General features: G+C 36.1%; 1 protein-coding gene across 2 annotated transcripts in view; it reads left to right on the top strand.

The window, feature by feature from the left end:
* GDA (guanine deaminase) overlaps positions 1-22425 on the top strand; it is a 33169-nt gene extending 10744 nt beyond the window's left edge. Inside the window, exons 4-14 of one of the 2 annotated variants that reach the window (XM_064643206.1) lie at positions 1277-1364; positions 2613-2718; positions 5438-5465; positions 6883-6990; positions 8013-8120; positions 10244-10341; positions 10830-10897; positions 11350-11496; positions 13693-13811; positions 14741-14768; positions 15775-22425. In XM_064643206.1, coding sequence (XP_064499276.1) covers positions 1277-1364; positions 2613-2718; positions 5438-5465; positions 6883-6990; positions 8013-8120; positions 10244-10341; positions 10830-10897; positions 11350-11496; positions 13693-13811; positions 14741-14768; positions 15775-15845 — 969 coding nt within the window. In that variant the 3' untranslated portion in view covers positions 15846-22425. The remainder of the gene's footprint in view (positions 1-1276; positions 1365-2612; positions 2719-5437; positions 5466-6882; positions 6991-8012; positions 8121-10243; positions 10342-10829; positions 10898-11349; positions 11497-13692; positions 13812-14740; positions 14769-15774) is intronic. The other variant, XM_064643207.1, reaches the window with a different exon arrangement.
* The last annotated feature ends 323 nt before the right edge of the window (positions 22426-22748 follow it).

The following is a 22748-nucleotide window of genomic DNA, read 5'->3' as shown; positions in this document are numbered from 1 at the left end:
TGACAATAACCTTCAGCTGTTAGAAACAGGAATAAACTTACAGGGAGCAGATATTTTTTCATATGTATCATTGTAGTTTTGGAGTTGTAATGAAAACACAGTGAATTTTTTTCAACCCAAAATCATATTTCCAGTAAACACTTTCTATACTCAGCAAAAGAAATAATTTAGGTGAAATTTGCCAGCTTTCAGCTGGAACCTTCTCTGGTCCCTTCAATTTTAGGAAAGTCAATTCTTTGTGCTGATAATTTGGAAACAGAATGGTTTTGGATTTAATTTAACAATGTTGTTAGAATTCCAGAAGTAGGGAATTCTGGATTTTAAAGGCTAAAACAACAAAAGTAGTTTATCTCAATAATGACATTGTTATTTTTGAGACTCATTTTGGGAACCCTTAAAGACTTTCATTTGAATATTGTAAAGAAAAGACAGCTTGGCTTCGTGTTTGTCAGATAATTAGCTCTAGCCGTTCTCAGTATTGTGTTGGATGTCTCACCTTCTATCTCACTAAAAAAAATAGAAGAAAATTCTTAAATTACTTGGTAGCAAGAATCCAAATATGTAATTTAAACCCTTATGTTGAATGAGTACTCATCAGTCCCAAGATCAGTGGAAGCTATAAATTTCATCATGAATTAATGTAACTAAAATTGCACTTCATTTGCTGTTATGCTCTCCAAAGGTAATATGAACAGGTGTCAACCACCATCTCCTTTCAAATGGTATAATTAAATAATTAGATTTATTGTCTGAGCAGTTGTGCTTAGTTTACTTTTACTTTTAAGTTTGTTACTTTGTATTTGGCAATAGGAAATGGTTTCGATACAGAAATTCTTGATTAGTTTTTCCAGCCACATCAGATGGCCAAAAGAAAACCACTGCTTTTCCCAAAAGCCTTGATTTGTTAACACCAGATAAACAGTGCTTCACTGTGAAAATTGGAGAGCTTTTCAAAACCAGGAAATAACAAAAATGACTAGTTGTTTGTATATCTAAATATAAGTTGGAGTATTTCCTGTTTGACGGAAGAAATATAGAGTGGTTTCTATGGGCTTAGTCATTGCAAAAATTCTGTGAGGACTTTTTGTATTTATTAACACACAGACTTAAAAGAGCTATTATGAAATTAAAAATCTATATTTTACCTTCCCACTTCACTGCACAATTTCACAATAACTAAATGTCCTCACAATTTGAAATGAGTCTGCCTGTTCTGCTTTTTGGCAGCTTTACTGTTTTTTTTTTTCAGACAGCTGAAACTGATTTCTTTTTATAGAGACGAACTCTAAAGAATGGCACGACTACAGCTTGCTACTTTGCAACAATTCACACGGATACTTCTCTTCTTCTTGCTGAAATTATAGGTAAGACTAACAGTGAGTTTTGAAGGATGCCACATGTATCATATTAGTTGAAGGAAGAAGAGTTTAGGAGTTTCAGACTTGCTAGGGGTCTGGCTGTCTCTAATTTGTTTTTAATTTGTTGTACCTCTGTCCCCAAAACCCACCTTGATTACACTTATTCACTTCACTGCCTCTGTCCTGCTGTTGTTTCTGCTTGTCTGTTCACTCCTGAATCAGCTGCTGACTGAGCTTGAATTAGGTCTGCTGGAGTTGTTCTCCAGCTGCAGCTCTCTACTCTTTCTAGCCTATTGTTATTTGAGATTTAAAAGGCTAAATGTCGGCACATTAATGTCCTAATACTCCCAAGTTGTAGCGGATAATCAATGTAAAAAATCTTCACACACCCTCTGAATTTAGAAAAATGAAAGCTGCATCAGGATCTTTCCCTTCTGTTCACAGTAGCAAATGTCTCCTGTTTGAAAATGTTGTGGTTCTTGCAGGATTTCTCAAGGCTCAGACAGCTCCCAAAGCAAAAAAATGTAATAAGTGTAAATGTAATAAATTTTATTCAAAAATTACCTAGTCCTTCTGATTTGGTAGGAAAATTTGGAAGCCATTGCATTCAGCAACTCAAACAGTAAAAGTGGACAAAGAAATTTAATTTAGAAACACATTTGACAGCTTAGAATTGAATATTATATGCATGTCTTGCACATGAATTCTGATTTATTCATCTAGCATGGATAAATCTTAAGAAAGATGCTAGAATAGCTCCGAAAATTTTCTCCCTCTAACTGTGTGTGGGAGGCATGTTAACAACCTCATTCCTTTCTTTTAAGGAGAGATGGTTTGCTGAGATCTTTGTGCTTTTTCTCATCTCAGGGTAGTCATCTACTACAGCTACTGTGCTTTGGTGCTTGTGTTTCTCATCCTCTATTTCACAGCCATTCTTCATATAGTACCATTATGAATTCTGGTTGTAGTTAAACTACAGTAATCTAGTCTTCAGTAATAACAATTATAGAGTTGGGTACTAATGTGCAAGAAGAGAACTCCTATTTAAATATAGTTTGTTTGCTTTTTTCCTTTTTCTTTTTTATCCTTAAAAGTCACATGTATAGTCCCAACTTAGAGATAAGACAAGAGCATGAATTCTGTTCGTCATAAATTAAACTAGGTGGGGTGGACTTTCATATTTCGGTATAAGCGTTGATAGTGGTTTTTGAGAACCAGTGATTCTGAGATTTGTATTCTAATGCATCCCAACAGATAAATTTGGTCAACGAGCATTTGTTGGAAAAGTCTGCATGGATATGAATGACAGTGTGCCACAGTACAAAGAGATTACTGCTGACTCTGTCCAAGAGACAGAAAGGTAAAATGATTAAATTGATGGCCTAACCTTTTAAAATAAAATTTTTCATACATATGAATAGTGAATGTGAATCTGACTAAGAACTTACAGGTGTGAATTTATTAGGAACAGGTTTTTTTCTTCCAGCAGTATTGTCCCCTACAGTTCTGGCAATTTCTGCATACCCAGTTGCTGCACAGCCTGAGTAGCATCTCTCTGGCTTTTGCAAAGAAAGGGAGAAGCCTTTAAGGGTTTGAGAGAATATATGTGGTTTCTGCCTCCTCTTTTCCCTTCACAGATGTGTGTAGAGTGATGTGACCTGACATGGGATGGTAGGGTGGCAGCCACTTCCTTTGCCACCATTATCATCTGAGCTATTTCCTTCCTTGTGGAAGTTAGCTTTCATATACCCCATTTTAAACATGCTGTGGTTCTTCTCTTCTCCATCACAGCATCAGTCAAACTATTCTAATAGGCAGCTGAGTGAATGAAGGAGAATCAAACAAAGGCAATGCCCATTGTAGAGGAGACCCAAGACTGGAGTACAGCATCCTGCTGTCTTAACGTTTCTTGTGTCTTTTGCACCCTTGCTCAGAAGCAGACATACAGCTCTTCTCATGGGACTGTTTGTTTACTTGTATGAAGGTTTCAAATATCAATACCCAAGAGGAATATAAACATCTTATGGCACTTGTGTGAAGTTGCTATGCTATTTTTGCAAATCACGCTAGAGGCATGACAGAAAAGTCAAAAATGGTCAGGAGTTTCTAACAGTGTTTATATTTAAAGACATCTTTAAAATGTGTAGTATTAATAATTTTCACTCTACTAACATTTGTTTTCCCTCTTACAAATTCCCAGTTTTCATAATACAGCACAAATCCTGCTGAATGGGCCTGAAAGCAGCAGAACTCCCAGTTCTGATATTTTTAAAAGCTTCAGAATGATCTAAGTAGCTTTCTTTTAAATATCTATCTTGTACCTCCAACTCTGAGCTTTGAGTGAGAGTGTGCCACAAGTAGTCCAGAACTGACTAGAGAAGAGGGATGTGTGCTTCTCAGCATGGATCTGGAGTACTTACTGAATCACAGCCATACAATTGCAGAAAGATGAAAAAGTTCTCTCTTTAAGAGGGCAATGTTTTAGTGGATGTTTTTGTTATTTGGTTTTTTTTCCCAAGGAAATGTGATCTGCCACATTCTCAGAAAATGGACTACACTTATTTTAGTTCTTTGCAGTTACCAGCAGAACTGTTTATATTGTATGCATGGAAATAAGATACAATTCCAAGTGCTTCATATATTAAATCTAAATTCAAGAAAAAATTTGAATGTACTATTTTCTGTCAAAGGGGATTTAATGAAAAGGTAGGAAATGGAAATCCAGAATACAATATATGCTACTAATAGTTATAATCACTTGGAAAGAGGAGTATGTATGTTCAAGTCTGTTCTTCTGCTACAGAAGACAGTGATTTGAAGCTGAGCTTCCTTTCTCACAGTGAAGTACATAAGCCAACAAAGTATAAGGTATACTTGGTAAAGGTATTTCAATTTTGAAACAATGTTCACACTGTCAAAGAATGTGAAAAAGAATAAAAACAGCCATACTGAAGTTTTGGCTTATCATCTGAGCGTTATACTTCTGTTACAGTTTCAGCTCAAGTGAATCTTTTATTATATCAGGTTAATCAGTAAGGGGAGAGGCAGGCAGATGATATTGAATTCACATTGCATTTTGGCTCTCCAAGGTAGACAAGGGTGGGCTCAAACTCCTTTGGTCATTGCAGAAGTTGAACTAGGGTATTTTACCTCCCGCTGGTGATCCAGCACCAGCTCCAGTGCTGTGAATCTATCCTCCAGCATTATTTTCTTTTCCATCTGAAGATATTTGATAAATTTGATTCAATGTTTATTGTAATTAAAATCGCAAAGTTTTCTGAATATAAACTATGACATAAAAATTCACAGAGTTCCTGTCCAGAAACCGTCTCAATCTGGCTTTTGGAAATTACAGACACTGAACATAATGAGCTTTCAAAGAACTTCCTCCCTCCAAAATCAGAGGAAGTTTTATTTGCTCATCTGCATTATTCATATTGACTGCTTGGGGTTTCTTGTAGAGATCTGAGGTAACTCCTTTTATTTAACAGAGTAAGTAAATCTGTATTTTCCATAAGGTAGATAATCTGTACACTAACATTAATATAATAATTTCCAGAAAATCAAGGTTCTTTAAGTGAACAAAGACATTTGCAACTAATGTAAGTGAGGTATAAAATATTGCTGCATCTTTTAAAAACTGGATTTTAAAAGAATTTATTTAACACTGCAGCTTAAAATCATGGACAGACAAATTTAAGATGGTTTGGTTTTTCTATCTCTAATGTTGCATCTGTACCTTATAATTATGCTTTCAATTCATTTAATGTAGCATGTGTTTGGTTTTCAGGGAGAACACAGAATAATTACCACTTGTCTAATGGTAATTATTGCAAATGAAAAAAATAATCTGCATATTTGGGGTCAAATCCAAAACTAGCATAATTTGGTGTAACTATTCTGACTGTATTGTGTTGTCTGTTTTTATTTCATCTGAAAATCTGGTTCAGCTTTTTTGTGAAAAATTGATCTATGTCTGGAGTGTTTAACAGGGTATCCAAGTATATATTTTCTATATTTTTCATAATTTATGACATAGATCACAGATTTATAGCAACCTTATTTTTACCTTTTTTCAGGTTTGTTAAAGAACTGCTGGAAAAGAAAGTAAGTAGAGTTCTCCTTTGCATCCACTTCTGTATTCAGAAGACATTTTGTGAATATATGAAATCATTAATCATGCTGTCCAAAGCTGTTGTCTTAATGAAAAATCAATAAAATAAACCTCTTTCTTTGTACGAGAGATGCCATCAGTCTGAAAAATGTTCTGCTAGCCATGTTGTTGAAAAATGGACTTGTAACAGTGTAAAATCAGTTTTCTGTGGTCAGAGCAAAGCAGAGTAATGTTCTGTGTGTTTCTCTATTGACTTTAAAATATCTGGCTTCCTGGAAAGGATAATTTTCTGTTAAAGAAAGGGGGAATTCACTTGATCGTCTGCGGTATATAAGTAGACTAACTAAAGAAATTCTCACCAGCAGAAATTGGTGTTTTTTCAGTACAGGTTAGTAATCCATTATAAAATTAGTAATTTTAGTCAACACATATCTTACACTGTGTTTCAAAAGAAATTCAGGTTCACACTCCTGAGGTAAACATAGATGTTTACACTCCAATATTACAAGTGGAGGTATTTTCCTATCAGCCTTTAGTTTTCAGTGGCTTTTTTGACATTGTATCTCAAAATATTCGAGGGCAGATGCCTTGAGTTTGACCCCTAAATGATATCTATTAGCAGAGTAAGTTGGCTAATCTGCAAAGTCCTGAGCATCTTATATCTGGGAGATGATACAGGAAACTGCAATCCAAAATATCATATGCTGACTTCTGCACAAGTCTCTCCTGTGACTGAAAGCAGAATTGTAATGCTGTTGTCTATTTTTTATAAAAATTTTAATTTAGATGTGCAAGGTGTAAACCTCTGTAGCTCTGCTCTTGGTGTTTTCTCCCCTGTTTCCTGCTGTGTAGCATATCTGATTCTACCACTATTCTTCCTATCTAGATAGTATGGGGATAGTTTGTTGCTATTATGAGTAGAAAAGATTAAACAAGAAAATGGGTTTGGTTTTACAGAAGCTTACAGTTTTGCATCATTACGTCTTTGATTGCCACAGAAGGGGAACTCAGAAAATGTCTGGTCATTCATCTGATTTATTTCTGGTAATGCATATAGGACTGTTGGCAAGGATGAAAAAGTATCCAGTGCTCCTGAAGACTGGTAAAATCTCAGTGACTCAATGAGAGACTTCTAATTAAAATAAATTCTTTAATAAAGTTCATTAAAATTGTTTTAAACACCCCCCCACACACACACACACTTTGATTCTCTATTTCTGTGATGAAATGTCTAATAAAAGTAAGGAAATAACTATACAGCTTAATTTGAGTTGGTGAGGATGCAGTATGCAATAAGCAATGAAAACAAAATGTAATTGCCACGTAAATGTATACATATATATATACACACACATGCATGCGTGCGCACGTGCGTGTAGAATACAAAGCCTGTCTTTTTAATATTTTCAGTATCCAAGAGTACAACCTGTAATAACCCCCCGCTTTGGCCCTTCCTGCTCAGAGGACTTGCTGTGTGCACTTGGAGATTTAGCACAGGCTCGTGATCTCCATGTGCAGGTAAGCTCTGAGAGCTCTATATACAATTTCAATAGTTTGGACAGACAGCATACCGACCAAGGAGTTTTCATGATTGCAGGAAAACACTTAAGCCTCTCCACTTTGGAGTCTCTTTTTAATTCCTCTGAAATTACAAAAGATACTCTGTAAGAACACTGTAACTTGTACAGGAATTGAGAAGGCTCATAGCTGGATGCACAATTCAGGAAGCCCTGGTGCATGGTCACACAGGAAGACTGGCACCTTGTACCAAAGGGTAGAGCAACCCTTGGATTGCTCTCTCTAGTCAATTCTGTCCCCCTGCCTTCCATTGTTTCTCTGCAGAACAGATTTCAGTATATAAAAGTATTAATCATCTTCGTATCTTACATAACATTCTTAATATAGCTGTAGGATTTCTAGTTGATAAAGTTTCTGTGTTTAAAAAAGCGATATTTTAAAGCTTGCAGGTGTGTTGAAATAAATTATTTTTTTTTTGTTACACAGTTCTAAGCATATACTGTTTTAAAGCTATGCTACATGTAGTTTTTTTTCATTGCAAAGTGGACATTTTGAAAATATATGCCCCAGTGGGAGTACAGAAAGGTCATATTTTTATTTGAGGCCAGTAATCAATCAGCCCATCTGCAGATACATGGAGGAGCTGCCTATCAGCTACCCTGATCTCAGGGTCCATTCTGTTGTAGGCTGGTTCTCTCTTTTACCTCACAGGCATATCATGTTTTATTTTATCTATTATTTTGACATTTTCCAAACCCTAAATTGACCATTATGTCACCACACTACTGGGATGGACATGCATACCATCTCATATCACTTTTAAAGGAACAAATGGAGCTACTCCTTTGCGTCCCAGGGATCTCTCTGATGAAAAGAGAAACCTAAGGACTAGATCTAACTGTAGTTTTACAGATACTGGTTTCTATCATTGTATGTTTAGCACCAGTAGATTGCTCAGAAGGTTGTAGTGTGAGGTTCAATGTTATTTAAAGCTTTCCCTGCTATGTATTTTCTTATTTCAGAGTCACATAAGTGAGAATGAAGAAGAAGTCAAACTTGTGGAGAACATGTTTCCTGCCTACAAGAATTACACTGATTTGTATGATAAAAACAAGCTGCTAACCAGCAAGGTAGCTGCATAAAAACTTCAACAATATAGCTTAGAATAATCCATATAGAGAAAATGATGGTTTACTGCATTTACCTGAGAAGTTTATATTGTTTTGTCAAGCTCAGAGACATTTGGGGTGAAGTATGGATTTGTTTTATGTTCTCTGTTGAGGTATTGGAACTTTAGACGAGCCCACAGTTTTCCTAAACATTTTAGGGGAGATGAACAATAAACATATTTTATGGTCCCTGATCCATTTTCCAAGGGCTCCAAAGAAAATTAGGGCAGTGGGATTAGAAGGAGCTGTTATTGTAGGAGCTGGTAATTCTTGGGAAGTACTCACTTATCCTTATATTACAATATCTTTGCACACTGGTTTGCCTGAAGATTTCTTCTATGGTGTTATGGTAGGACCAACTTCATTTTTTTGTCAATTTCCTAAGGGAAAGCATCCTACCCTGTTGTGTTCAGAGTCTCAACCTCACATGCAGACAAGTACACCTTACTGCTTCGTTATCCAAAAGCATTCTCATCTCATTACCTGACTTTGCCCAGCATTGAAAGACACAGTGGTCTGAAGAGTTGAAATTCATTAAAGCTTTATGCTGGTGAGATAAATGTAACCAGATCTGATACCAACCCACAGTAATTACAGGTTGGAGTCCCAGGACACACCTTATTAGAGAGTGGAGAACCCATGCAAAAGTGAATATGAACAGCTCAACTACAGTCAGAATGCATAAATATCAGTCAATTGATTTAAAAGTTTAGGAGAGAATTTCCAGAGGCATAAAGGGCAGCTGGAAACTCCCCAGGAATTAGGTATTGAACTGCCATTTTTGTGTTTGAAACTGTATCCCAATAAATTACTTGTTTACTGTCCTTTTTTACTTGAGAAATCAATATGGACTACTGAAGTAGGTACACAGTATTAACCTTTGTTTTCTAGCACAGTCCTATGCATGCTGATTTGATGTGTCAGTGAGTGTACTAAAGCGAATATTAGTGCTGGGAAAACATGGTTCTTAATTCTGTCAGACTTTTATATACACGGAAGTGAAAATGGTAACTAAAAATCACGGTTACTGGTGCATTCTTGAGTCAGGCTTCTGGTTGTTTGGAAAACCATTCTATTAAACACAAGCATAACAGAATCTCCGACATCCTCTGCTGTCCAGCCACCAAAACTAAGGCATCAAATCAATTTTTAAAGTGTTTTAAAAGCATGTTTTTTTTGAAGCTGTTGCCGAAATATTTCCTTCTTTTTAAAGAACAGTACAGATCAGCACAGATGCTTCAGCAACAACCTATGTATCTCCTCAACTGAAGACGTGGCTGTCCTTACATTTTCAGCTGCACTGAGCTTGATGAGTAGAGATGGCAAGGTTACAGTGCTATTAGGAGATACTGAGTGGAAACAGTCTCTGTGCCATTCTCATTTTTATCAGCAGATTGCAAGATATGACAGAGCTCTTGCTCTTCTCTTTCAGTGGGCATTTGGTATATGAGGTAATGCGAATTAGATTTGTCTGGGAATAATTGGTTTATGTACTATTAAATTATACTATCCTATACTATGTTTTGTATATACTGCTAGTGAACTTATTTTTAAAGTCAGCTATGTAGGCTAAGAATTAAAAGCTACACAACAAATTTCATTATTTTACTTAAAGATTATTTCATATACGTATATATATATGTATCTATCTCCACCTGGTGCAAACCTTTAGAGAGCCAATGAGAAACATGCTAAGAGTACATACCTGCTCCATTGTATCTGATAACCCCTACTTAATCTCTGTGTTAGCTACAAAATATAAATCACAAGGTTACTACAGTGCTAGGACAACTGGGGAATTCTTGCTTTTGCTCCTTGAAGCTCTTAGGTCACAGGAGTCACTGCAACAGTCAGCACCCTATCTTCTTACATTAATAAATGAAAAAAAGCTGAGGGAACATCTCAGGCATATTGAAGGTAAATACCAATTTACACTTGTGAATTTTAAGAGCTTCATTCAAGAAGTACCTTAATTTCACTTGATGGTAACGTATCCTTTTGGCTATTGAAAGCAGTGCAGCAAAACGTACAGCCACTTAAGTAAATGCAATAATGAGTAAATTGGTGATTTTCTTTTTCTTTAGACAGTGATGGCTCATGCCTGTTATCTTTCTGAAGAAGAGTTGAAACTTTTTAGTCTTCGTGGAGCTGCAATTTCACATTGCCCCAATTCTAACTTTTCGTAAGTTAAAAAAAAAAATTAAAAAAGAATGGTGTATAATCAAATAAAACTGTTGTTTATGTAGTGCTCTGAGTCCACACTACCACTGAAATGCTATTAATGTGATATCCCACTTCACCATAAATGACCTATTGGACTGAACATGACCATTGTGATCCTCTTCTGTGTAGTGTGCTCTGGCCTGTCTTGTGATATTTCAGTCTAGTCGCTATATCTATATTTATATTTATATCTATATGAATATTTATTTGGGAAAAAAATATTTTTGACTGTTCTATCAATGGCAGATTCAGGCCATCTCCCTTCCCCCCAAACTATGCTTGTGTTTTGGGAACTGGACTATATAGTCTTCTTTCTATTAAGCAGAAATAACAGTATCCAGCCAGAATAAATAATAAATCAATTCTATTGCACACATTCTGAGAGCCTTTGTCATAAAATGGCTCTGTGGCCCCGCTCTTCTTGAACATATTTCTTCTTAAATCCAGGTTGCGCAGTGGTGTCTTAAATGTGCGAAAGGTCCTGGAACACAATGTGAAGCTTGGTCTTGGCACAGGTTAGTAATTTGCTGTAAAAACGGTTTATTTTGGAAACCATTGGGAGATACAAAAACATGCCCACCCCTTCATATTAGAAGTCAGCCTGTCTCCAACTTGTAGTCCTGCTTTTATTTCCCCCACTAATTCTAGAGTAAGGAAGTGTATAGTATTGAAATCTAGGGCTGCTCCAAAAGTGTTCCAAAAGAAAAAAAATTAACAAAGGGTTTTATTCCTGTTTTGAGAGTAAATAGGGCTTGAACAACAACTTCTCAGGTTTCTGATTTTGTGTTGTGTTCTCTTCACCTGATTGCATGTGAGAACACCTTTATTGGGAATTATGTATTCAGAGGCAGTGCTTAGTGGTAAAACTTGCTGTGTTTACCACATCTGTCTCTTTGTAACTTTCAATAGAAATTTAACATAGAGAATTATGCCCAAAGCTTGTTTCTAAGAGTCTGATCCCTTCTAGATGTTGCTGGTGGATATTCAGCTTCTATGCTTGATGCTATCAGGAAAGCAATGATGGCATCTAATAGCCTTCAGATCAATAAAGTCAATGAAACAGGACTAACTCTTGAAGAAGCTTTTCAACTTGCCACTCTGGGAGGAAGCCAAGGTAAGAAGAAAATTCTTTGGTGGGTACACAGAGCACTACAGCTGCTTTTCATGTTATGTCTCCCTGCCTTCATGGGAGATTCACAGATTTCCTGGTGCTGGAGTGAAGTTTAAAATGGTATCTGGTGGGCAGAGATATCCTTCAGTCTCTCATACTCATACTACGCTTCTTACGGAAGAGTACTCACATTGATGTGGAGAGTTTAATAATGCAATCTTAATGGCTTTTCAGGGTTGTACATTTGCTTTGCAAAGATCCTCAGACTTCTTAGTCATAAGGTTGTAAGTGCTTGTATGTTTATCTCACCAACTGGAATTTTTTTTTCTCAGCAACCATCAGAGGAAAAACTGTGCAATTACTGTAGGATCATGTATCCTGTTTGTCATCAATTTCTAATTTTGTTTCTGGTTTTTGAGCTGTCAGTGAGGCAGTTTATCTCAAATCAAAACATCGCGTGACACTCCTCACTCAGAGAAAAGCACAAAATTTAAATGATACCCACCATGGTTGTTTATGACACAGTTGTATCTGCAGAATAGTCATATAGTATATGGGTTATCCTGGTTCACTGGCAAGTTTTGTCATGATCAGTGTGCACCTACTAATATATACAATTTTAAAATGTTAGTGGAACTGGTATGATTTAGTGAAGACCAAATCCACACGTAAGTAAAAACGTATTAGTATTTCAGTTAGCAGAAATGAAGTCACTACCTGCTAAAGAACTGGTCTTTCAGTGTAACATTTTTGTAGATGTCAGAAAGCATGATTGGGAACTATTATTGGCAGTTTGAAAGATGTAGTGAAAATGTCATCAAACAGGTCTTCTAAGGACTATATTTGAATTCCTGGAGAGTGTAATGGAAATAGAGAAGAGAGAAGATGGGCAGGGAAAAAAAGGGATCTTTTTCCCCCAGTATATATTGTTCCATAAAGTGTGAGAATAAATCAGCTGAGACATAGAAAGGAAAACTTCTAAAAATCCCAAACTCATATATGATTTCCCTTCCCAACTACTCTTATGTTTTTTCTCTCTTAGGTTTACGTAGTAAAGTGGTGATTTTATATATTGATTTTGAGCTGTTTTATCCTTACTGAATCATATTCAAGGGTAGAATATAAATTACTTGTATGACCTTCCACTAGCCTGGACACTGGAAGTAGAAATTCCGGTAGCAGAAATTTAAATGAGTGATTCTTCATTGGAATAATTTGCTTTGTTGAGAGTCCTGAACACTTGTCACCCTCTTGTGTTTAATCTAAAAATTGCATTATGCTCAAAAACCTGGAGAAATGCGAGATCATTTTAGTTGAAACTAGTAGGTAGTCAAAATATTTCACCATTTGTAGGATTTTAAACATCTTTAAGGTATTGTGGTATTCCTGCCACACTCAAACTTCACTGAAGGCTGAAGTTCCTTTGTCACAGCAATCTGAAAAGAAGTGAACAAGTTATTTGCCGATATTATCCTCTTCGATAACTTAGTTTCAGAGTATTGGAAAAGTTGATTTAATTCACTGGTACTTTCTACAACTTAAAACTATCCTAGTTTGTTTCAAAGAGACACAAAGGCCTCTAAGTATTTTAAGCACTTTCAAGCATCCAGTCACTGAAGATGAATATGTAGGTTTTCAGTGTATGAGGACTTGAGAGCCAGAGGTTGTAAGGAAGCTTTGAAAATACAAATAAATAATATACTACAAGACAAGCCTTACAGGTGAGTATGAGACCTTCAGATCTGGCTATGATTTTTTTTCCACACCACATTGTTCTTTGTTCCTGCTAATTAGAATTAGTTATCCTCACTGTGCACCTCTTTTATTATCATATGTTACTACTCTAATAGGTCTATACAACCCGTCAAAGTTGCTTAAACTTGGTAAAAAATTAAATGTAATGCTACCATACCAAGGTGAGTGTTATTATATACTTTACTGTTTCTCTGACTTAATTTCATTGCCTCTTTTGGAGTTTTAATGTTTTTGCAATGTAACAAATTGTTTCTTAAGTTCTTAGGTTTCTTAGGAATTCAGATACTGACAAACTCACTGTTGAATTTTCTTTTGTGTTTTTCCTGAAAATCATCTCAATTCTTGTTTTTCTTATGAATATCTCAAGTAAGTTGCCAGGTGCTTCTACATGGTGGAAAGAGGCTGGTGCTGAAGATGTGTTTGTGAGCTTATTTTCTTCCTCAGCTCTAGGACTAGATGATGTGATTGGAAACTTCGAGGTGGGCAAAGAATTTGATGCTCTGCTAATCAACACGAAGGCTTCAGATAGCCCTTTTGACTTGTTCTCTGCTGATAATTTTGAGGTAATCAGAACAGGATTAATGACAAAAAAAATTAATGGAAATGTTATGGGGAAGGTCCATGATACAGACAGAATAAGTCTCTTGAGAGTTATTCTGGTGACGGGAATCAGATGTACTGTACCACTGCTATCTGTGCTTCAGCCTTAGAGGTTCAGCGTTTCTTTTTCTTCAGAATCTTGCTGTCCTCAGTGACAGTCCCATAACCCCATGAGCAAAAATGCAGGTCATACTTTTAATGCATATTTATTAGCCCAAGATGACAATTAGAGTTAGCTATTTGCACTGACAAATGGCAGCCAAGGAAAAGCAACTGAGTTTTAGTCAACACTTCGAGTTCAAACTGAGGAATGGCAACCTGTTCCCAGAGAAAAATTAGGCTGCCTTTGCTGCACTGCTGTTATAAAACTAAGCAAGAACTCAAGACAGCTAATTTGAGTTAAAAGGACAGTTTTTCTGTTAAAGCAGTGTTGGCCTAATGCAATGGACACACCTTCTCATATAAAAACCTTTTCTGACCAAGAAAGATAGTTAACAGCAGTTACTTGAATTTATTGATGTGGCCAGACTGTCTGGAAACAATTCCAATGCTGTAAAAGAATTATTTTTCTGTTTAAGTCTAAACCTTTTTAGCTAAGTTAGCAGTTGTTAGGACCCTAAAAATGTTTAGGTGTTCTCTTATTTTTCAATGAGTAAGTGAATTTGAGAACTCTAAATAAGGGAAAGGGCACATACTTGTTTATGCCATCAAACTTGTGCAGTGTTTTCTTCCTCTGAAAGTTAATTATGACGTGCATGTTAAGTTTTGATTTCACTATTACTAAGAATATTTGGGAAAACAATTTTTATCAGTTCTTTCAAGCTTTGAATAATTATGATCTGGGACACCAGATACTGCTTTCTGAATTTGGTTTTCTCCCATTTTTTTATAGGACATTCTCCAGAAGTTCCTGTATCTAGGTATGATCTGATTTTCAATCCACATAAAATTCTCATTTCCTACATCAAGCATTGTCTAAATTAATTTAGAGATTAATAATAAATTTATACATAATTAAATATACAATTGTTTACAGTAACTAAGTATATTTATTCAACTCTTATTGACATTAACATGTCCCTGATAATTACTGTTAATGTTTTACATTAATAAATAAAAATCGACTTGTATTTATTAATATATATTTTAAAATACTGAGTAAGAATTGAGTGGTTTAACTTTTGATCTTTGAGACATAGTTAAATAGTCAGTTTCATATGATCAGTTGCGCCACATTTATCTTTATCTACAGCACGAGCTAAATTGTATTTCTCAATAAAGTAACACTGACATGCTAGTCACTAGTTCAGGACCAGTTCAGTTCAGAAGGACTTCTGTAGACCAGTTGTCATTGTGGTTTTTCTACTTTCAAACAGAAATGATGGCCTTTAAAACGAACAAAAGCCAATCCAAACAATCCCACCCCTAAGGGAGCAGGTATGCTTTACAGGGCACTGTCTGGACCAGAGCTGCACTGCCTGCTGTGTTGTTATGTTGAGGTAACTGGTGTTAGCTCTGGCCACAGTTGTGTCACCCTCTAACTAGATTTTTGCCTTTTTGAGAAGCCGGCTGGGGCAAATCATCTTTACTGCTGAGCCAGTTGAGATACTGTGCAAAAATGCATTTTCTGTACAGATATATAATATTTTCATGGTTTGAATCTACTGAATATACATAAAATCCATTACACCATTTCAACAGCTGAATGCTATGTTTCTTTCTTAAAAAAAGCATGGGTAGTTTAAACATTTTTTGGTCTTTGTGGTAGCTCTGTCTGTTTCTCTCCAAATGAACTTTCTTAGTCCTAGGAGAAGGTCATTGCAAATTATGTATTCCAAAACTGATTTAGTGGACTGCGTAATTCTCATTAATTAAATCAGTGTATATATTTATGTGCAAATCTCTGTTTTGACTATGTTATTTCAGGTGATGATCGGAATATTTCTGAAGTGTATGTGGCTGGAAAGCAAGTGGTTCCTTTCTCAAGCTCTGTATAAATCCATTTGCCATATGCAAAATACTCTGCTGATCATTCTCCATCTGATTTGGAAAAGATTGATTAAACACAGTGCCTGATCATCAGGAATGACATCTCATTTTTGTTTAATGTTATGTTATAAAATTTGCAAACATTCAAGATTTTGTTAGACCTTTCCAGAGTTACTTTACCAAAATTGTCATAGTTCTAGAGTTCTATTTAAATTTCACTGCAAAAATAACATTTTTGCATTGATAGGGGATTTGATAAATACCTTAATTAAAGAGGACACCTGCTGTTCTGTTTAATAATAGTATAGGAAGCATTATATGGAACAATGAGATACTTGTTGACTATAATGCATATAAATTAAAATAAAAACACTTCTAGTAAATAGATTTTGCAGCTAATGAATGAAAGAAGGCAATTTCCATAGTATTATCACCAGGTATGGAAAAAAACTGGGGAATTTAGAACCGTTTCCAGTTTTTCTTAGGAACTTTTTTTAAAAAAAAAAAAAAGAAAAAAGTAATTATTTAATTTAAAACGTTATTTTTTAAGAGGAATTAAGTAAGAAGTGTGTGTTTATAAATAATTCAGGGTCCTTATCATAGAGTTTAGAATTGCCATTTGTAGTCAGACACTTCATTGAATTACCTTCATGTGAGCGACAGCTGAATCAAACTTCTGCTAAATTAGAAGCAGGGATTAAGATATCTATGCAGGCTACACAATGGTCAACAAATTAAGAGAGTGTTCTGGACTAGAGGGAGTGCTCCATCTAGTTCAACCTCCTGCAAAATCTTCCCAGACTCATTTCCTCCTGGCTGTTCAGATGGGATGATATGATGCCCCTTCTCCTTTCTGTAAGGGAAGTGAGTGCATTTAAAAAATATCCAAGAGAAATGGGCTCTTTCTGGCCATTAACACCTTTGACTTGAGACAAAGACTGTCACTGGAAAAAAGCAGCTCAGCTCTGCTGTGCTCTTTGTGTCTTTCAACATGGCAGTCATACTTCCAGCTCTGTACAATTCTGGGTATAAAATATGCCCTTTTGGTTTTAGAAATCTGTGTGACTTCCTTTCCTGAAAAAAACGTATTTCCCTACTTTTTATCAGAGCCTTTTTTTTTAAATAAGATTTTTTTGAGGAGGGAATTGCTTCTTGTTTCTCTGTTATGTTTTTGCAACACAAAGGATGTAAGCTTTAATTTCAGTGTCATTAGAGACAATATTGTGTCTAGATACTATAAATATGGGTTGAATATGGTTTTCAGGCCTGCTTCAAACTTCTTCGATTTCACTAAAGTTTGTTTTGCACTTTTATCTCACTGCCTGGGGATATAGGACTTCTCTCTGTTCACAAAACAAGGGAGGTCACTGCACCAAAGTTTCACTTCATGTCTACTTCAGAGAGAGTGCTTGGCCCAACATCACTCATAATGTTCTGATTTTGAAAGCATTTTCAGAGCCTTTGTATCATTATGATTATATCTACACGAGACAGCATAGCATCAAGGGGAAATGTAACAGCTAATTTGGGCACTTAAAGCAGTACAGTCTGCCCAGTGTGGTTTTTTTGCTGAAGCTGAGGGGCCCTACTAAACAGCAGGGAACAGTCCTGCAGTCCTGCAGCTGCATGGCTCACTGAGAGTTCACTCAGGTGTTTTCCCAGGCTGCTGCATTGAGCTGCTGCTTGGCTGAGATACAGCCTCCCTACCCATTGAGTTCAATCATTCCTGAGGCTTTAGGAGTAAAGATGTAAGGATTCAGATTTCCACATTCCATCGGGGTGTTTTCTCAACCATTTTGTTTTTCATGTGTCCCAATCACCTACACAGTAGCACAGTCATTTGGCAAATACAATCTTCAGCTTTTTAACTTGGTTTCCTGATTCAGGGAGCACTTTTTCTCATGAATTTTGACATGAATTTAATTGACCAGATTTCACTTTCCAAAACCAAAGATGTGTGAGACACGTTTTAATCCTCCCAGTTACTGTCTGAAACTATTTTTAGGCAGTTACATGGTTTCCAACTTTGTCTTTTCTGCAAGAATATTTTCTGTTGTGAAGAAAGATCACACAGCCTTGTATACAATGTTTGCTAGTGCTCTACTGCTATGCCTCCAGAGCTATGAATTAAATCAGTGCTTTTATTTTAGTGGTAGTTTTAACTGTCTCTGACTTAATTGTTTTTCCATTATTTTGTGGTGTTGTTAAGAAAGAGATTCAGGATTTCTTTTTAAAATACGTGGGTGTGGAGAGCTTGCTTGTTTGCAGACTGGGAATACAGAAGAACTTTGACAAGTTCAAGACTACACTGCTGACCCAGTTACAAAGAGACTCCCTAGGATAACTGCTCCAATGAGCTTTGTATCTGACTATTCGCTGTGTCATGAGCAGTTTGATACTTGTTAAATTCAGGAACAAGATAGGAATTCAGCCTACCTTTATATAGCTACCTATAGCTTTACTAGTGTCTAGTATCCAGACTTTACCCAGACTTAGAAGTGGAAAATTAACTTTTTAAGAATCTCAGCTGGAGGAGGAGCTCTGCCTGCAGGTAGTGCCATGGGCTGCCCACACCACCCTGCAATGCCCAAGACAAGGAGGAGCGGGGACCAAGATTATGCTGAGGTGCTTAGGGGTAAAGAAAAGAATTCTGACTTTGATATTTGAGAAAGCCAGTGGTGGCTTCAGATAACAAATAAATTGTGAGGGTCTTTTGACAGCAACATTTTAATTAGAATTGAATGGAAAAATAATGTATGCCAAAAAAAACCCAATTAAATGGAGTCATCTGAGGCAGTCCCAAAAGCTTGTTCAGTGGAAAATGGCTTATGCACAGAAATTTTAAGGTTTTAGGTCATACAGAGAAGTATTTAGTAGTCACACTTCTCTGAAGTAATTTTGGGAAAGTCACTGAGGATCCCACGGAGAAGTTTTGGTCCTTGGGACTCTCTACCTGTGTGCATTGCCAAGATACTTATTACAGTTGGGGAGGATCAGTAGATGAAAGCAGTTACTGCTGAGACTTGTACATCTACACTATATGCAACTCAAGACTACATATATTATGTTTCCTTGGACAAATGCCTCAACTGTGTATGCAGTTTGAAGCAGGCCAAATAATGGGTTCAGATTCTTAGTCTCTCTTTTAGAGACTGGAGTGTATGTGAAAGGCAGCTGAGCCTCCACCGTAGTTTCCTCCAAAATAAGCTTAATTCTTGTGCACGAAAATCACCCTGCAAACTGAACCAAGGTTCAGTAAGGGGCGATGATTGGGAATTCACTTCAGAACAGCATTATTGTCTCAAAGCAAAATGCTAATGGAGACTAGGACTTTGAATGTTCTCCCTCCATCCTTACTGTCACAGAACTTAGTAGCTGAATACAAAGTGAAGCAACTCTCTTCCCCTTTCCTCCATTTTCCTCACACCAAAAAAAAACAAAAAAAAAAGGGAAAAAAAAAGAAAAAAAAAAAAGAGAAAAAAGTTAAACCAAGACAACTAAACATTAAGGGGATATGAATATGAATATGTGGAAGAAAATTAAGAGATAATTTTCAATTTATATAAATTGACAGATATATGACAGTATAAATTGACTGATTTGAGATGAAACCTCTGGAAAAATATACCATCAACAGATTCCAGATGTCTCTCCCCATGAGTTCTCTTACCAGATGGTGGATGAGATCTTTGTTTCTTAATTTGTCTTTATGTTCAGTGGTAGCACACCATTCAGACAAATGAAAAAAAGAATATTTGTGAAGAGCTTGCTTGTTGGGACAATATGCTTATTCTGTTCTATGGTCAGATAAGCTCTTATTTATTATAAATAGAATGTATTTGAATTACTGTTATATGTTGATCTCATCGTGTCACTTCAGGTTTTGAAATACTAGTAAGAATTGCCTATGCATTATGCAGCATTATTTGAATTATTCATGTGTGGCAAGTGGAGTTCTGCACTTTAAAATGTTGCCTTGGCCTAATGTTTATATTTATTCTGTATTTTTTGTGCAATCCTATGGTTTTGTAGGGGAAAAAATGTGTATTTGTTCACTGTACTGAAAGTTTTGGTAAGTGTACTTACTGTTGGAAAAAGGAACTTTAAAATGACCCTGTTTAAAAGTGTGTGCCTGATTATTCACTCATAAATGGAAAAATTATAATGATTTTATGAACTTGAAGAGAAACATTTTAATTAAAAATATTTTCAGATAAATAGAATTTTTTTATATTTTAATTGTGATCATGCAATGCAAGTTAGCAAAAAGTAATAAAAATTCTTGCTAAATATCTATGGCTTTACTGAGCAAAGGTGAACATAACTGCTCTGGATTATTAATTTTAAAAGAATACATAAGTCTTCAGAAACAAAAGGCCCAAATTCTTTCAAAGAATATTCAAATTTTAAAAGAAAAAAGCTCAGACAAGCTGTTTAAAAATATTCTTTTAAACATTTCCAGGAACAATCCATAACAAATGGTGGATGGCTTTTAAAATTCTATATTTGTATGAATAAATGGTGTTGCCTTATCTGCAGCCCTTATCTGCAGGGGTCAATTCATCTGGAAAGTTATGGTGTAGAAAAGAAGAAAAGCCAAGGGATTTTGAAAATTGGAGAAAGGACAGGGCAAAAATTAATTGCAGAAGAGATTTGAAAAGAGTGGTAGCAGAATACAAAATATTGCAAAGCAGAAATGAGATAGATTAGAGGAACTCATAAAAAGAAGATGACGTCAGTGAAGTTTTAGGTGGGAAACACTCATTAAAGAAGATACCTTCTCAGACAATGTTTTGTTAACTCATGGACTTCATTCCTTCAGAAAGTCATTGAGGTCCAAAAACTGGGCAGATTTCCAAAGGAGTTGCTTACATGCTTAATAATACAAGCTCAAATAGTTGTACCTGCTCACAGTGCAGTTATATAACAGTTTAAAACCTCTCAACCTCTGCTTCAAGATTTAAATCAGAATTACCTGTAAGAGCTCCAGAAGAAAGGCAATTCAAGGGCACATTTTGTTTTATCTACAATTGTCCAACGAAGTGTTTGGCACTGATCAGGACAGAAGCAGAATTAGTTTGATCCCAGGGAAGAATCTCTGTTCCTGTATGCCCCAGACACCATCCCGTGTCATGTAACTGTTGACTGAGTCCAACACGGGCTAAACCTCTGGTGTGACTGAAGTGACTAAATACAAGCTGTTTTAAGAATCAGATTGTTTTGAAGTTAAGCATATTGCAGAGACCACAGCACATTTTAAATTGCACAATCACGTATCTAATACTGAACTTTTAAGTTCTAGGAGCTTTGGCTTAAAGCTGTGGGGCTTTTAAGCCTTCGCGCAATATGTGCAGCAACTTGTGCTTCTCTCAACAAGAAACTAGCAAATTACATTTGCAAGGCTCTCTGTACAAAAAAGAGTAACAAAAACAACAGAAACAATTCCTGGGAAGCCAAAAGGACATTAGCAACATTAAAAACAATCTGCTGTTTAAGGTTAATAGAACTGCTAGTTTTTGTCGAAAGGCTAAGAAATATTTTTGGAGGGCAGTTTCCTGGAAAGTTGAGTGGAAATTCTTTCTTACAAAATGCCCAGAATCAGAGTTGTGCTCCAACCAAGGAGGTTCCCTGTGGCTTTTGCAGAGGCAGTCACTTCTGTAGAACTGAATGCAATTGTCATGTGTAGATTCACACTTCTTTACACTGTCATGACTCAGAAGTGTGTATTAGCTTTAATTCTGGCTTTGGTTTATGGTTTCTCATACGCTTGGTTTTGGTTTGGAAATAATTATGCTGAAGAAGTGAAGCGGGGAGAAGGATAAGGTTGAAAGGCAATCTTACTTACACTGACTGCCTAATGTTTCAGTCAAAATATTTGTCCCTCCGGGTAGGTGTTATTGCATTTGCACAGCTCTTAGACTCAGTGATTTGGCTCTTAATGACTTGAGTCAACTGGTAACAATTAGACTCAACCAAGACCAAGACATAAAGCATAAGCAGCTGACAAAAACTTAAAAATGTTTTACTATGATTTGCACTTAAATCACCAATGGCTTTCCTTAGCCAAGGGCTCCTAGGCACAGTTAGGTAAAAAAATTCCCTGGAGATAAGCCTTTAGGAGATGGGGCTAGCGTTAGTGACAACTGAAGGCTTTAAACTGCACCCTGTCTGGCCTTGCAGCTTTGAAGCTGGGTTGTGTACCCCTTTTAACAAATTTTACTGATAAAGCTTTTAAAAAACATTTACACATACTCCTTAGCTAAGGAGGTTTGCATCCCTTGCTTCAAGACAAACTCTTTCCCCAAAGGAGAGTTCACATCTCACTGGAGTAGGTTTTCCTGATACTGGTCTTTGATTTGTCTGCTTGTGACCTGTTGTATATAAGCTCTGGTACTTTCACATGTGAAAATGCCTAACTGGAATTAATATTGTTGAATTTATCCTTCCTGTTGTACTCATGCAGTTTCAAGGAAGAGCAATGTGTTAAGAAAAATGGTGTATGTGATTTCCACTGTTCTGCTTGGTTTTGGTCATGCTAAATGGGAAGTAATGTTGAAACAAAATAAAGAGGCCTTGTGTTTACACCAACCCTCATCTCCTTCTGTGTTTGACTTTTGAGGAGGGAGAGAAAGCTGGCGAGCTGACTAATGAAGAATGAAGACCAAAATACTCAGCAAAATACACTGTTCTCTGGGAAACTTGGGCAACCCCTCATCACAGGAGTTTGCAAAGTCTGCATAGTATGTACAGCATCATTTTAGGGGATCCTTTTCCAGATCCAGAAATCTTACAGCTTTTGATGTATCTTTTTACCAGACTTGTTGGCTTCATAAGTCAAAGCCAGTGCTTCAGTAACCTTTTAATTTTTTATTTATTTATTTTAAATTTTAAATTTTATTTTTTGTGTTGAA

This window comes from Pseudopipra pipra, chromosome Z (assembly GCF_036250125.1).
Source record: "Pseudopipra pipra isolate bDixPip1 chromosome Z, bDixPip1.hap1, whole genome shotgun sequence".
NCBI lineage: Eukaryota > Metazoa > Chordata > Aves > Passeriformes > Pipridae > Pseudopipra > Pseudopipra pipra.
Note: the sequence above shows the minus strand (reverse complement) of the source record. Positions and strands in the feature narration are given on the sequence as shown.